Consider the following 16,747-nt stretch of genomic DNA (forward strand, 5'->3'; position numbering starts at 1 on the left):
CTTCCAGAGAATGAGAACTCATTTGGAGTCCCAAGTCAAGCCGAGACAACTCGACAACCCAAGTCTCTGGTCAAGAACTCTTCCTTGATGCTAAGAAAAAAAATATGAGAGAAATAAGCATTCTTTACTAGAGAAGGAACAAATAAACTGTTGCCGAAAACAATAATCTCTGCTAAAAGGTAAACCTTTTATATGACAGAAAGCTATTCAAAACGAAATAAGCCACGAAAAATTTCTTTGATTATTACAACGGTAAAGAAATAATAATGTGTATAAGAAACGAAAATATACCATTACACTACAATTTCCTTCATAAACCAAATCACGCCATTCGAGACCAAAACCCTTAACGAGTGAAGTATTACATGCAAAGATAATAATCATACTGTTACAATGACTTAAGGAAATTCATAACCCGGGTGATATGGCATCAATTCGGGTGAAAGGGGGAGGTACAGTCAAAGCCCAGTTAACTGTGCATTCAAAATAAATTACAGTATCGAGTTACATACGTGAGACAACATAAATTATTTGAAAAGATAATTTAGAAACCCTTAGGGATGTTTAATAAACCCTAGGTCGATACCATGCTAGAGGAAAAAGTTCCAGATGGGAAATCAAAGAATCGGTGCGCCTGTAGAGTAAGTCACAGGTTAGTGGAGCCATAAATCGATGCAAGAATTTGAAAGGGCAACCAACCATCCACGAACATGGAATGAAAGTGGTGAAGGGAACTGGGTTATACCTGTGTAGGTCACAGTGAGGTGTTAGCCAAGAGCTAATTCAAATAACATGCAATAGTACAACAAATCCACAATAGAATGGGAAGAAACACCTACCTGTCAGTTATATGTTCTGGTCCATGTCGCAGTGGTGACCTACAGGTAGGAGGAACACACCATAAATCAATGATGTAAATGGGAAACTGGAAATCTAGGAAAATACTGTAAACAAAGAAGAAATATGTTGCTTACCCAATAACCTTCTGTTGGAAACCCTCGGTCATTGTAGAGTTGCCAGAGATAAAAATTCCTTCAGGAAAAATTGCTGAGACTAGAACCGATCAGAAGAGTGCGACTTTTTGTCTAAAATCTTGTGAATCAATAATGAGGGTAAGAAGCATCGGTTGACCTTACCTTTAGACTTTGAACCAGTCTCAGAGTAGCTCGAGAACCTTCCCGTCGACAAACGAATGAATGGATCTGAGGAATAAGCCTGGGAGTAGTCCTTATCTTCGGATGAGAAATGTGACCACCGTAGATCCAGAGTCCCTAATGATCGACGGTGCACATGGTTCCAAGTACCAGTGAGTCAGGACCTTTAGGATTAGTATCGAGTAATGGAGGAAAACTGGTGGTCACGATCCTCCAGGGTTCGGGTAAGTCAATAAATGTCACGACAATAGATTTGAGAAGTAATTTGCAACATAACCCTTCAACAATACATAGTATGGAATAAAATAATAAAAAAAACGTGTGAACCAAATAACAATACCTTAAGAAAATTACAATAGATTTCATTATAATTGATTACAAATGCAATAACAGATTTGTACATTCAATGCTAATTAATGGAATGGTTATATAAAGAATTTGTTGATTACGGTATGATGTTAGCAATGGTAATATAGTTATTTTAATAATGTTGACGATGGTAACTATAAATGTTACAGTGAACTATGAAACTGGGATTAGGGTGATATATTGGACATGTTGAAAATGTAGTCCTCTCAAACTTACCAAAAAAAAGTACTTATATATTCTAAGTTTAATTTGTTTAATTTACAGAATTTAAGTGCATTGAGGTTTTTCATGGTGTTGAATTTATTTATCCATTCAAAACTTTTTTCTAATAAATAGTATTTAACATTACGCTGATACTCTATTACATATGATTACATTGTTTACATGTTCACCCAAGGAGGACTTGAAATTGAAAATTGGGGGACTAATGTCCTCTCACATGGCCATGGTGAGTCAGGATGCCTCGGGACCAATGTTGTAAGGACCTGTGGTCCAAGGCATGACCACCACGCGACATGTGACTCGTTTGGAAAAGAGCGAGTTGGAAAACAAAGTGCGAGCAGCTTCCACGACCGAAACGCGTGAAGGAACAAGTTAGTAATGCGCATTAGAGGAGGGAGCGAAGTGTTTATAGGCGTGGGAGCATGTTTGGCTAACCCACTGGCCGACCTATGATCCAAGCAAAGGCCGACATGCATTATGATGGAATTGCGATGGAGTAGGGGCGTTTATCATATGGAGGACGAGTCGGCTTGGGCAGCTCGACTCGCCCTTCCATCCGTATAAGTAAACAGATGCGTCGAGTCATTTGGACAAGCACTCAAGCATTCAAGCGAAGTCTTCTACGAAGTAGTGCACAGATAAAGGGGCCACAGCAAGGAGGAAGGCACAGGTCGTATGCGCCCAAGTCTTGGGTAGGTCGTTTAGGTGCACAAGCCTTGAAAGAAGGTGTGGGCGCCCGGTTGTGTGAAGGTGTGTGGCGCCGGTGCACGGGTGAAGGCGTGGGTGCCCAGTTGTGCAACGTTGGTAAACAAACAGAAGTGCGGAATGGGTGACCCGGGGTAGGGCGCGCCGTGCACGGAGGTGAGTCGGTTGACACGGTGAGGACGTGCGGGCGGGCGACCCGGGTAGGGCGCGCCGTGCACGACGAAACGGTGGAAAAGGTGAAGTGTTGAGATTGTGAACAAAGGTGTGACTCATGCGGAGGTGCCCGTGTGTGGCGACTTGGTTACGACGAGGCGCGCCCAAGTTGGGCAAACAACACGATCGTGCCACAAGGTGAACGAAGGGTTGGTGAGTCGTGCAGAAACCATGTGGAGGTGCTAACGAGCTGGGAAACCGAGTTTGCCGAAGTTTGTAAAATTGGCTAAGTATGAAACTTGGAGTTTCCAAGTATACTTGTAAAGCATTGTAAACTTATAAAGTTGTATAATATTGATTCGAGCATACTCATATTGTAGGGAGTTTCCCCCCCTTTATACTATTGTGCATTTCTCTTGTATAATGTTGTTTATGTGAATGTTATGGGCTTTCACGTGTATAAAGGAACACATTAATAATACTTGGTTTCGAAACACAAACTAAGTAGAATAAAGTGGAATGTTAGGCGTAGTCTACAATCATAAGTATTGGTGAAAAGAAAACGATTGGTAGTGTTGCACCTCGCTATAAGCGGTTGAAAGACTACCGCAAGTGTAGGGGCATGACAGGTGGTATCGGAGCTCGGTTGGAGCTAGTGTTGAAGATTGAAGTTGTTGATCTGCACTTCGTAACAGATGGTATTGAAGCTGATTCAGGGTTGAAGAAGCTTGACAGTTGATGACAGTGGAAGCAGGTACTTGTAGGTGAAGGAAGTTGATTTCACATACAAGTGGAACAAGGGCTGGTTCATGATTGCAGGGAACTTGGTGATGCTGGGGAATGGTAAAATAGGTTTAGCAGAGGTGAAGCTTTGTGCTTGGGCCAAGCTGAATGACAAGGCATGGCAGGTTTGGAAGAATGTGAAGGGAATCTCTTGCTTACCTTATACAAGTTGAAGCGGATGAAAGAAGAGAATCCCCATATTTGAGAGAAACTTGAAGTCTTGGAAAAGAATGTTGAAGACGAACTTCTTCAACTTGGTTGGACAATGGAGCAAGATGAAGTTGCAGATTGTGCTAACAAGGAAGAGGAAGCCGTGATGATTGAGGATGTTGCAGATGTGACAACGATGGAGGATGCACTTGAGATTGATCAAGTTGGACCAGGATCGTGTCGTTTGCAGACATGGATGAATGAGGATACTCACATGGAGGAGCCTCATGATGATGATGAAGTAAGTATTGATACTTGTGTTTCACTTGAGCATTTGGTTGAGCATTTGGTAGATGGACCATATGCAGGGAAGGGCAAAATCAGTTTCTCGATGTTAGGGAGGATCTTACCATGGATGTCTACAATGAAACCTTGTATGGAGAAGCAACGATTGTTGATTGTTGCAGGACTTGTTAGGGTTGTTTGTGACCTTATGGTAGAAGGTACAAAGACCCGTGACAAGGGAGGAACATGATGATCATTGCGGAAGAATGGGTCATGCTTTAGCCACATGGAGAATTGGCTAAGCGCCCAGCTTGACTCATGGACAGATTGGAGGGAACACACTTGGGTATGATGATGCTTTGGTGGACTTCTCATGGTCGAGACCAAGAGCAAGTCTTGGTGGAACCTTCAGTGGGGGAGCTATGATGGAAGAGACTTGTGATGATGATGATATGGTTGGGTGACCGAGTTCACTAGACCGAAGATTGCAGACTTGGATGAGGATGACCGATTGTTGTCATGGGTCTACTTGGTTGGACTACATGGGCAACTTAGTCATGGACATCAGGTTGGAGACATGGAGCATGGCAGTGTTATGCAGGAGCACTTATAGAGGTGTCATATGGGCATCCAATGAGGAGTGCCAAGGCAAGGATGTTGTGCTGGTAGATTCGCTGCTGTGACATGGAGATGTTTTACTTATGAGCCGATGGGGAGGTTGTGCACTCTTGTACAAGAGGCCATGGACTTGGATGGAGTTGTGAGCAGACTATGGAGCATTCCTACTACATGGAGAGTTGAGGCATCTTGCAAAGACCTTTTTGCCGAGACTTGTATGCTTGCTGAGATGTTGGTTGGAGATGACTCATGGAGCTCATGATGACATGAGGTTGTGACTTTTAGGGACTTCATATATGGTGGACTTGGAGGATCTGATGCATTGAGGAGCTAAGGTTAGAGACTTTGATGCAGAATGGGATGCATACTTCCAAGTACATGTATGGGAATGGCTTGAAAGAGTGACTTGATGTGCGAGATCGATATGAGACACTTTGGAGTGATGGAGTTACGACGATGATGGTGCCTTGGTGGCAACACTTGGGCATGGGTTGAGCCGAGACTCAACCACTTTTGACACATGGGAGCTAATTGATCTATGATCATGGGCAGCACATGGATAGATGAGATAGGTTCATACTTGTTTCTATGGCAGACTTGAGGGATGGCATGTACAGATATGATGGAGATTGCTTCATGGACTTGGATGTGGCACATCGAGAGTCGAGGTTCGATGAGATGATATCTTCACTTTGAGGAGATGGATGTTTTGCAGATGGAAGATGATGTTGGGATAGATGCGGTTGATTTCATGCAGCGCATTGACACCAAACATCATGGACAACATATTGCAGATGAGATGAGGACTATTTCATGGACCTGAGCATGGCTTACACTTATATGGAGATGAATTCTTGATCGAGTTGATGATGTGACGAGATGTTCTGAGAAACGACTGATGGTGGCATGAGGATGTACATTCTCATGGTTTGAGCGTGACAGTTGGACTGATCACCCGACTAGTTTAAACATGGGGTCGCGAAGTGTACAGAGATGTGTTAGCATATGTTGGAGTATCATGGCAACAGTTCACACGAGGACGACACATGATGAGGTCGACACGAGATGTTGCAGAAAGCATGTAGCTTGGATGGAAGGGCCAGCCTTCCACGATGGGGAGCAGCATGTGGAGATTGCGACGAGATGGTCGATGGTCATGGATTGAGGTGATTTCCGGCGTAGGACATATTGATGGGGTGTATACCTTGGTATGGTGATCTTGGTGACAGATGGTTGCCGAGATGAGATATTGTCGAGGACGACAATGATTTCAAGTGGGGGATGATGTAAGGACCTGCGGTCCAAGGCATGACCACCACGCGACATGCGAATCGTTTGGCAAAGAGCGAGTTGGAAAAAAAAGTGCGAGCAGCTTCCACGACCGAACCGCACGAAGGAACAAGTTAGTAATGCACATTAGAGGATGGAGCGAAGTGTTTATAGGCATGGGAGCATGTTTTGCTAACCCATGGGCCGACCTATGATCCAAGCAAAGGCCGACATGCATTATGATGGAATTGCGATGGAGTAGGGGCGTTTATCATATAGAGGACGAGTCGGCTTGGGCAGCTCGACTTGCCCTTCCATCCGTATAAGTAAACAGATGCGTGGAGCCATTTGGACAAGCACTCAAGCATTCAAGCGAAGTCTTCTACGAAGTAGTGCGCAGATAAAGGGGCCGCAGCAAGGAGGAAGGCACAGGTCGTATGTGGCCAAGTCTTGGGCGGGTCGTTTAGGTGCACAAGTCTTGAACGAAGGCGTGGGCGCCCGGTTGTGGGAAGGCGTGTGGCGCTGGTGCACGGGTGAAGGCGTGGGTGCTCGGTTGTGCGAAGTTGGTGAACAAATCGAAGTGCAGAATGGGCGACCCTGGGTAGGGCACGCCGTGCACGGAGGTGAGTCGGTTGACACGATGAGGACGTGTAGACGGGCGACCCGGGTAGGGCGCGCCATGCACGACGAAACGGTGGAAAAGGTGAAGTGTTGAGATTGTGAACAAAGGTGTGACTCGTGCGGAGGCGCCCGTGTGTGGCGACTTGGTTACGACGAGGCGCACCCAAGTTGGGCAAATAACATGATCGTGCGACGAGGTGAATGAAGGGTTGGTGAATCGTGCGGCAACCGTGCGGAGGCGCCGACGAGTTGGGCAACCGAGTTTGCCGAGGTTTGTAAAATTGGCTAAGTATGAAACTTGGAGTTTCCAAGTATACTTGTAAAGCATTGTAAACTTATAAAGTTGTATAATATTGATTCGGGCAGACTCATATTATAGGGAGTTTCCCCTCCCTTTATACTGTTGTGCATTTCTCTTGTATAATGTTGTTTATGTGAATGTTATGGGCTTTCACTTGTATAAAGGAACACATTAATAATACTTGGTTGTGAAACACAAACTAAGTAGGATAAAGTGGAATGTTAGGCGTGGTCTACAATCGTAAGTATTGGTGAAAAGAAAACGATTGGTAGTGTCGCACCTCGCTATAAGCGGTTGAAAGACTACCGTAGGTGTAGGGGCGTGACAAATGTCCTTTCACATGGCCATGGTGAGTCGGGATGCCTCACCTGGGCCTATTTTTCCGTCCTCGCTCACACGGCCATGGCGAGTCTGGATGCCTCACCTGGGCCTATTTTTTCATTAAATTGATTCCACGAAAATTTAAACCTTAAATTTCATAATTTACATTAACACTGGCTAATTAAATTATTTTTATAAATATTATTTACATTTACTTCATAACACTGGCTAATTAAATTATTCTTATAAAATATTTATAAGTATCATAAAAAGCACATATTATTCACATTTATATAACTATGAAACTTATTTATTAGATAAACATTTCATTATTATATGATTGAAAAATAGTTCCGAGATCCCTTTTCTTACACTTCGCAGTTTCCTTTTTCAAAATTATAAAATCCTACATCCTGGATAAGCATTGTATTATTATTTTTGTTGAGTCCAGGACCAACATCATTATACAATATGAATATCTGGAAGGACTTGGTCGAAAACTATGGGGCGATTGGATGCGCCTCTAGATATGCAGCTATAGGGGTTAGGTTATACCAAACCTATACAGCAAAAGTCGGTCGTACATTTTGTTGTATTGCAGTTTAAAGTTGGTTGTTGTTCCATTAGGCTCAGTTGAGAGGTGAGAGTGAGAGTACTGGCAGGTACTTCATTTCACACACAGCGGCTGAATCTCATGGAAATCGTCCTTTGTTTTTGATTCCAAGCCTACCCTTCAATTGGGCAGAGTGCCCAAATGCTTATCCTTTCTCCTATCACATGGAGATGCGTGAGAAAGAGAGCGTATGTATAAATGTGGTCACTGTCTATTTGCTGGTTTGAGAAACAAGAGTTATTTAGGATGGGGATTGTGCTGCAGAGGGTAGGGAATGCTTTGAGTGTTTATATTTGGGGTGGGTTTTAATGTCTGATTGTACAGAGCCGCCATCGGCGCAAAAGCGATTCAGTGAGGAGTAAATAATCCAATCATGCCCGCCGTACATACTGACCTCTCAACCTGCCACTGGGAGAGAGGAACCGATGTGTTCTGAAATGACAATTCTTTAAAAGAACTGTGACTTGTTCTTTGTTTCTTGAAGTGTGTGAGAGGACAGGGCCGCTGGTTCAAGCAACTAATTTCTTCGCTTGCTGTGCTGTCTGCTCCGTGCTGATCTCACTCCTAAAGTTTTGTTGAATCCCGAGGCTCTTTTCATTTAATGTAAGAGAACTAAATGTTGATTGCGCATTGGTTCACTGGTGATTAGGGAAACGTGTTAGAATTCTATAATCGGTTAATTAGCACCATTTAGTGACCAGGTAAATCTACATGAACTTGAGTAAAAAATTCTAAAACATTTTAATTTTTTTGCAGACAACTTCGCTTCCCAGACTTGCCTTAATATTTGCAGTTGACTACGCCGATTTTTATAAGCTTTATCAAAAGCTTCCCAAACCAAAAATTCTTCAGAGTTTTGATTAGCTTTCATGAAAAGCTTCGGTTGAGTGATAAATTTAGCTAGGGTTTATAGAAATATTATTATATAAATGGTCGTAATTTCATTATTTTATGTTTTGATTTTTTAAGAGTGATATAATATTTTTTTTTGAGATTGTAGGATTTTTTTATTATTTAAAATGTTTTTTTAAAAATGTAAAATGGCAGAAAAGAAGCTAATCAGATGGGGCGACGCAGAAGATGTTTTTTTATTGGTTAGATGGACATTTCCCATCTTCAATTATTTAATTAATACATTTTTTTATTCTCAATGATTTAATTAATAGGTTGATTTAAAAAAAAAGCTTTTGGAACTAGAAAATAGGTATAGGTAGAATTAAGCAACTCGAAACCACTCAATTTTTTTTTGGGCTTCTAGTGAAGCTGGTGATTCTCTATGGTTGTGAACTATGGGCCAACAGTGCATCCTACATGTAGTGGAGACAAATTGAGAAAATTGAAGCGTTTGATTACAAACAAAGTCAAGATTAAAAGTGCATTTCCTTATGCTATCTTGTTAAGTGAAACAGGCACTGTTCCTATTGAAGCAATTGCTATGGTGATGGTCAGAAGGTATTTAAAAAAAATTGAGCAAATGGAAGAGGGTAGATGACCCAAGGTTTTCTTTAATGATAGATTGTGCAAAAGCAAAAAAACTTGGATGCAACAAAATAACAAATGGTTTAGTAAATGGGGTATTTGCTTGAACACGTGTCCCATAAACAACAAAGAGATAAAATATTTTGTTATGGAAAAGTTCCACAAGCCTACTTGGGATAATGAGCTAGGAAGAATGAAAAAATATTATATTGAAGTGTTTAATCCACTCATAGTCATCAACCAAAAGCATACATAGAGGCCAATATCTCTTGGAGAGCCAAAATTCTTATTGCTCAGTTAAGGACTAATTCTCATCAACTCCGTTATGAAACAGGGCATTAGAAAAGGCCAAAAGAAGTGTGGGAGGAAAGAGTATGCATTTTTTCTTCTTCGGGAAACATAAAAACATTTCATTTTAAAATGTGAGGCCTTTAAAGACAATTGGGAAAGTTATGCAGATAGGCTGGAAGTTAGCTCTTGGGATAATCTATTTAGCTAGGGGTTGTCGAGAAGTTGTGAGCATTTATTTTGAAGCTTCACAGAAAAAGGGCCCAATACATCAAGCAGATGAAGCAACAATCTGTCCCATAGGCTATCTTTAGCCTCTTGGACGTTAAAATAATTTCTTTCTTTCTTCTTCTATAGATTTCAAAGTTCAAATTTGTCATTTCAATAAATCTATATGGAATTTAGGGTAAAATTGATCCCAAAAAATGGTAGAAAAACAATTAAAATATAGAATTTGACATTATAGCATATAAATTTATATTACCTTAAAAATGTTTGTGTTTGTGTTTGAGTGAGAACTTGTCTTTTCCTAGGAGGTAAGTAAACATGCTAACCACCCAGACCTAGATGCATATGGTAATAGTAAAGTCTTGCCCCTTAGGGTCATTTACCATTCACCACGTTGTTAAAAAAAAAAGAGAGTCTTGCCCCTTAGAGGCCACCAATCCATGTGACATGGTTTAATTTTTAATTAAATTAATATGATTTTTAGATTTAAAACATTTATATCAAAATTATTTTAAAAAATTATATATCAACATGGATTCATCCAATCATTGAGACAAATCAAATGTTTCAAAATGCAAACGTTTTTTTGAATGAAAAACTTGAAAAAAATTTGCACCATAAAAGATTTGATTGCTCTCTATCCTAGATAAATCTAGAGTTCAAAATAAATCGATGCCACTCTTAATAATATTATTTATATTTATATAAATTTCAAATTTCTATATATACAAATATAGATTAAAAATAGTTTATTGTAAATATTAAATTTTTATAATTTTATTAATTAAATTTAAATATAAAATTTTAAAATATAATAAAAACAAATATGAATGATTATTTTAAATAATTACTTATTTATATATATATATCTATATATATATATATATATATATATATATATATATATATATATATTTTACGCCATACATTCATTTATAGTCAATAAAAATTAATAAATTTATTTGCATGGTTCTTATCTTTAATTATCTGGCTATTAATAATTTTATATTTTTTAATTTTAATTAAGTATATATTAATAATTTTATATTTTTTAGTATATTTATGATATGGTAAAACGTCTCTCTGGAATAATTTCATTTCTCATCTTTATATTTTAAATTTTATATTATTTTTTACTAATATTATAATCTTAATTTTGATAAATAAATTTAACATTTAAAAATATATTTTTTACTATTAACTTAAAAAATATAATTTCCAAATTCTCATATTAAAAATGCCACTTTCCCTAAAACAAGTGCAAGTGCATATTGATTTTGATAAATAAATTTAACATTTAAAAAAATATTTTTTACTATTAACTTACAAAATATAATTTCCAAAATCTCATAAATAAATTTAACATTTAAAAATATATTTTTTACTATTAACTTAAAAAATATAATTTCCAAATTCTCATATTAAAAAGGCCACTTTCCCTTGATATTGAGAGTACTACACACCTAGGCCACTTTCCCTTGATTTTGAGAGTACTACACACCTTAATAATTTTCGACTGTCCAGGTAAAAATTACTTCTCTTAGATATGAGCTTTAGTGCGTAGTCCCAAAGCCATAAAGTCTCGGTAGGTTTTGATTAAGCTTTTAGTGAGAAGTACTCAGCCAAAAAGTCTCAGAAGTTTTGGTCCAGTTCTAGTTAAAAATCGGGTAGTTAATATTGAAAACAAAAGAGCGAACTAGCAAAGACTGGAGGCATTTGACCAAATATGGGGTCTGTACTAAGCATGTCTTGTCTTTTCTCTAAAAGTTTTTATGTTGGATCCCAAGTTAATCCTCCTGCCATGAGATCCATTACTGTAGCAGAACCGGATATGTTAAACGTGGGAGAGATTGTAGGAATATGTACTGTGTTGAACATGTCTTGTCACCTGTTATGAGGTAGTTGTAGAATCCCAAAGCTACTCTCCTTACCGGGATTCCATTGTTTGTATGTTAAATATGCCTCCTCTTCTCTTCGTTGTTGAATCCCAAGTTATTTATTGCTCCTGCCATGATTCCATGCAGCAGAACCAGAACCAGATAACAGTTTGAGCTATAAAGCATTATTTTGCATTGAATCATTATATTTGCAAATAACCATATGAGAATTTGTGTCACTGGGCTCTTCTCAACTTTCTGTTTCTCGTTGTTATATTTAACTCGAAAACACCATAGTTGATTACTAGTTGGTTTGTAATTGGGATTTGTTAAAGACAAGGCTCTCTGTAGAGTTTTTGTCACTGTAACATACGTCCTTGCTAATATTATTATTAATCAGATTAAGTTTTCTTTTGGATTGGATTTAAAATGGATGATGAGGTTAAAGAGTCATCACCAGTCAAAGATATCAGTGCCCATGAAGAGTCTCCCCCTACTGTTCAACACCATCCTGACTTCTCTGCTGCTCCAACGCCTCTGTCTGCCATTCCCTTAACCTCACCTCACTACAACAATCCTCTCTATGTTCCCAAACAGCAAATACCCCCAGATGCTTCAAGTGCAAAACGAGGGAGATATGAATCCCCACAGCAAATACCCACAGGCTCTCCAAATGCAAAACGTGGAAGATATGAATCCCCATGGAGAGTAGTCACACACCCCTCACAGCCCATATCATTTCCACCATCTCTGTCGCCATCTCACTTTACAGTTCAGAATCCTTCTTCATCATCTCCCACAGCTCAGCAACCCTCTTCACCTTCAAGTTCATCCAAGTCCCAGCCATCACAAGAGCCAACCTCAACAGGCCAGGAGATTAATAACAAAAACAATGCAAGCTCTGGTCTTGCTCTGAGAAAAGGCAAATATGTTTCTCCAGTATGGAAGCCTTATGAGATGCTATGGTTGGCTCGGGCTTGGAGAATCCAATACCTGGGGGACCCATCAAAATCCCAGCAGGAGAATACAACGGAGGGGAGCTTTTCAGTCGATACATATGCTAAACAAAGCAAAACCAGAGCAGAGAAAGACAGGGAGGTGGCCCAGTTCCTCAACCAACATGGAGTTAACCGTGACGCCAAAACTGCTGGAACAAAATGGGACAATATGCTCGGCGAGTTCAGGAAGGTTTATGAATGGGAAAAAGGGCCTGAAAGAGAAGAAATTGGTAAGAGCTACTTCAGGCTCTCACCATATGAGAGAAAACTGCATCGCTTGCCAGCTTCATTTGATGAGGAAGTATATGAAGAATTGGCACAGTTTATGGGTTTCAGACAGAGAGCATCACAGCAAAAATGTCTACAAGCTTCTGCTACTAGATTAGTGGTTCGAGACTCCTCGAAGGAGTTTACACCCAAAGAAAATAAGGATAATATCAGTAATGACTTTGGCCTTGTGCTCAATCGAATTTCTGATGCTACTTGACATGTCCAGTGCAATGTAAAGATTTAGTTGTAATAATCATTTCTTTGAGGTTGTAGTTTGTGAAAAAGTGATCTGAGTTTTTTGTGGGCTTGGATTTGGCAGGTCTTATGCAAGTTATTGTGCCAGCCAGTGAATCATTTGCAGTTCCAATACAAAGGAAAAATGAAAATGAGGCTATTTCTAGAGAGTTGCACCGGATTGGTAAAGTGAAGATTATATGGGAAGAAACTGCTCATATCTGGGCTGAGGAGGGTGAATATCAGAGAGGTCGACTGAAAGTGGATCAGCTGAATTTTTTACATGCCAATGAGTTGACATTCTTTGATGAGACATGGACTGCAAGTACCATTGAGGCCTTTGAAGGGGGTGCCTTGAAAGGATTCTCGACTGATAGATTCATGTGTGGTCAGCAGCTCAAAGTGTTTGGCAGACGTAAGGCTGGTAAGACACTGGGTACCGTTTTGGTTTTTTGGGGACAAGGTAGATCTCCTTTTCAGGACAAAATACTTTTTATCATTTGAAATGCATTTTGCTGGATAATTGAGTGGATTTTAAATGAATTTAGTTGGATAATTGAATGAACCAGCATCTCAGCTAACATGCATCCACTTCAATTTTGAATTTATGTATACATTTTAACTTCGAATTTATGGAAGGCTGAGTAATATGATCTTCCATGCTAATCTTGTGAAGTGATGTTTCAGAAATTAAATTTGTTAGTTTGGTTGTGTAGGATCTTCTGCTCAGCCTCAGCAGTCGGAACTCTCCTCCACATGTAAGTTCAGAAGAAACAGAAAAAGCTTTAGATTTCTGTTATCATCTTTCCAAGCTAATAATAAAGATTAAAGTGTTGTATGATTCATCTCAACTTCATTGTTTTTCCCATTTGAAAACTATTTTATGTAATAAAACTATGGATTGAGAATAAATCTACTGGTGCATGTTATAAATTGCAAACAATAGTAAAACTATGATTCCAGTGCAAATCATAATTGGTTAAGGATTTTGGCTACCCTAGATGATTGTTTCACTAGTTGTTTTACCATGCCCAAGGATTTTGCTGGGTTTCCCACTCAACAGATAAAGACTGGTAAGCTTTTGTTTTGCAAAATTCTTAGGGCTGGCTTAAAAGATGCATTTTGTTTGCTAAATGGAGAACAAGACTTCTATCATTTTATACTGTGGTGCATTTTACTCTGATCACAAATACTATCCATTATTATAGAAACCTAAATTAAGGTTTTGGCTTAAATATCAGTTTATTAATTTTTTTTTTAACATTATGAAAATTTAAAATTTATGATGAAAGAGGTGAACATACATCTCCGGATCTTACATCCATATCTACCCACCCAAGACCATAGAGCTCCTTGTTTCTCTAGAAAATCATGGACAACCATAACCTCTTTTACCGAAATAATCAATTAAAAGTTTAAATTACTTGGCATTTCTGGTAAGGAGAAATAGTGGACTGATTTACATGCTATTGTTTTTTATATAGAAAAAGAACTAAAATTTGCTCTCTCCCAGATCTACTGCTATAAATGACATAGAGAAGTTAAGTTCATCTTTCTATATCACAGAAAAACTCAATGATATGGGGAAGCTAAATATTAGCTTCAATATCCACTGCTGAAATAAAAAATCTCAAACTTAATACCAGAGTTCCTAGAGTGGAGAAGCTTGGAAATATTTGCTGATAGAGCTTTGAGTTTTGGACATTTCAACTTCAAATAAAAAAGTCTAATGTGCTGTTATGTATATATTATGTAGCTTTTCCTCCTCTTGGGCTTCGAGATCGGACAGATTATTTTGTGGGATGTCTAAGGGTTCCTGCGTTCACTCTGCCGAGTATATTCGAGCTCTCCTCACATCTGCAGGAGCCCCCTTCTAAGGACATGCGTTTTCCTGTCAGGCACGATGTATACGAGGATCTCCCAACAGGCAAGGAGATTTTCTTCTGTCCGTCCTCCGATACAGATTGCAGGGCATTTATGTATGAGGTGGTAGGACCCCTCCTCAGGCCTTATAGCAGAAGATATGGCAGAGAGTCTTTCATTGGGTTGTGGGATGATTGCATTAATAGTATCATTAATAAGTTCTGTGCAGTGGAGATTGAGCTGATTCGAAAATCAGGGTACCAAGACTTGGGATCTCAAGAACAATGGCCAAACGTATGTGGGTTCGTGAAGAACTTGTGTTTATGGAGAGGTGAGGAGACTGATGCAGTGAGGGAGGGTGATGATCCTGCAGTCAAGATTGTGGAAAAGCTCTTGTGGACTTATGGAGATTTGCCCTACGTTTTAGGGTATTATGCTGTTGGTGACACTGTTACGTTCTGTGCCTTGAGCAAATCACATGAGAGGGTCATAAGGATTGATCTTGTGTCAATGAATCTGTCAACTCCTGCTCAGAGGTTGAAAGCTCTGGTCCCTTGCTGGCGTGTATCCAGGATTTTGCCATTGCTTGCAGACTCTTGTCATGGGCAGAAATCTAACTGTATTTATAGTGACTATCAAAGATTGGATAGAGGAAGTGGGAAGATTATTGAGATAATGCCAACTCATGTTAAAAAAATATTTCCTAACAGAAGGAAATGGGCCACTGTCAAGGAAATCTATGATTTTCTAGACAACAGAATTCCCCATGTTGAATACATCCATAAATCTGTAGAACAAGAGTTAGCATTGGTGTTCAAGCCGAGGGGTTGTGCAACCAAACCTTCGACTGTGGAACAGCTTGTGGAAGCTCTGAAATTTGTGACCAAGGCACTGGTGTCTTTGCACACCCTTTCGTTTATGCACAGGGATCTCAGGTGGGATAACGTGATGAAGAACATTGAATCAGATGAGTGGTTTATAATAGATTTTGAGGATGCCATTGGTGCACCTCAGATTTACCCTCACAATCTTAGTGGCTTGAACCATGCTCCTGAAATGTCTAGGGGTGTTCATGGGGTTAAAGTTGATGTGTGGAGTATTGGACACCTTATCAGGACAAGTGGGCTGAATGTGTCTGAGCTGTTGAGGAATTTACAGAATAGATGCTTGGAACAAGACCCAGATCAGAGGCCTTCTGCTGCAGATTGCTATCATCACCTTCTTCAGTTGCAGTCTTCCCTGCCTAATTACTGAGATTAGACATTGCCAACCACGCTATTGAAGGTCAATTCTCAGAGTCCTATGTATGCCAGTATTCATAGGATCCAAAATCACATGATTATAGAATGTTGTATTATCAGAAAAGTTGATATATCTAATGATGAACTTGTTTCAGATTGTACACAAGGAACACACCCCTTCCTAGAACGCCTCTAGTTCACATTGGCGACCTTATGTAAACAGGCAGCACTGCACTGTTCGTTCATAGCACTAAGCTGCGCATCATAGTCTTGACACTTGATTCTAATGGAAATAAGCATATTTCCAAGTTGTTACCTGGGGATTTTTTAAATGTTGTTCTGATTTGTAGCTGATATAATTCGATTTCGATTTTTAATTCGATGACCGGCATGCTTATTCTGTCAAAATAGAAACGGTGCGTTTCACAGTTTGGTGTATGTCACGCTAGAGAAATGGAAACAATAGCTGTCTCCCTTTTTCCATTAAAACAAATTATATAAAAAGAAAGTTCTCTTTATTTATAGTTTAGATTCAGCATCGGATTTACAATTAAGTTCCATGTTAGAAGGGATTACAAAACCATCGCACTTAATTTTGGATTTTAACATTTTCTCTGCTTCAAAGACTTTGATTATGTAAGCTTATTTTAATTTACCAAATAACAATACTAACATTAATGGACAGAAATGTTATCAAAATTAAAA

General features: G+C 39.2%; 1 protein-coding gene across 1 annotated transcript; it reads left to right on the plus strand.

The window, feature by feature from the left end:
• The first annotated feature begins 11,865 nt into the window (after positions 1–11,865).
• LOC149212030 (Protein kinase superfamily protein) lies at positions 11,866–16,055 on the plus strand. Its single transcript, XM_089388540.1, has 4 exons — positions 11,866–12,891; positions 12,999–13,362; positions 13,655–13,696; positions 14,695–16,055. The coding sequence occupies exons 1-4, from the start codon at positions 11,866–11,868 to the stop codon at positions 16,053–16,055; spliced, it is 2,793 nt and encodes a 930-aa protein (XP_089244666.1).
• Positions 16,056–16,747: the final 692 nt, after the last annotated feature.

This window comes from Pinus tabuliformis, chromosome 1_1, assembly GCF_031772625.1.
Source record: "Pinus tabuliformis cultivar Carrire ecotype Pingquan chromosome 1_1, CPIR1, whole genome shotgun sequence".
Lineage (NCBI taxonomy): Eukaryota > Viridiplantae > Streptophyta > Pinopsida > Pinales > Pinaceae > Pinus > Pinus tabuliformis.

Coding starts and splice junctions, on each gene's coding strand:
- LOC149212030 (XM_089388540.1), top strand. CDS start 11,866: ATGGATGATGAGGTTAAAGAGTCATCACCAGTCAAAGATATCAGTGCC. Junction 12,892..12,998: donor TCAGTAATGACTTTGGCCTT/GTGCTCAATCGA, acceptor AAGTGATCTGAG/TTTTTTGTGGGCTTGGATTT. Junction 13,363..13,654: donor GTTTGGCAGACGTAAGGCTG/GTAAGACACTGG, acceptor TTGGTTGTGTAG/GATCTTCTGCTCAGCCTCAG.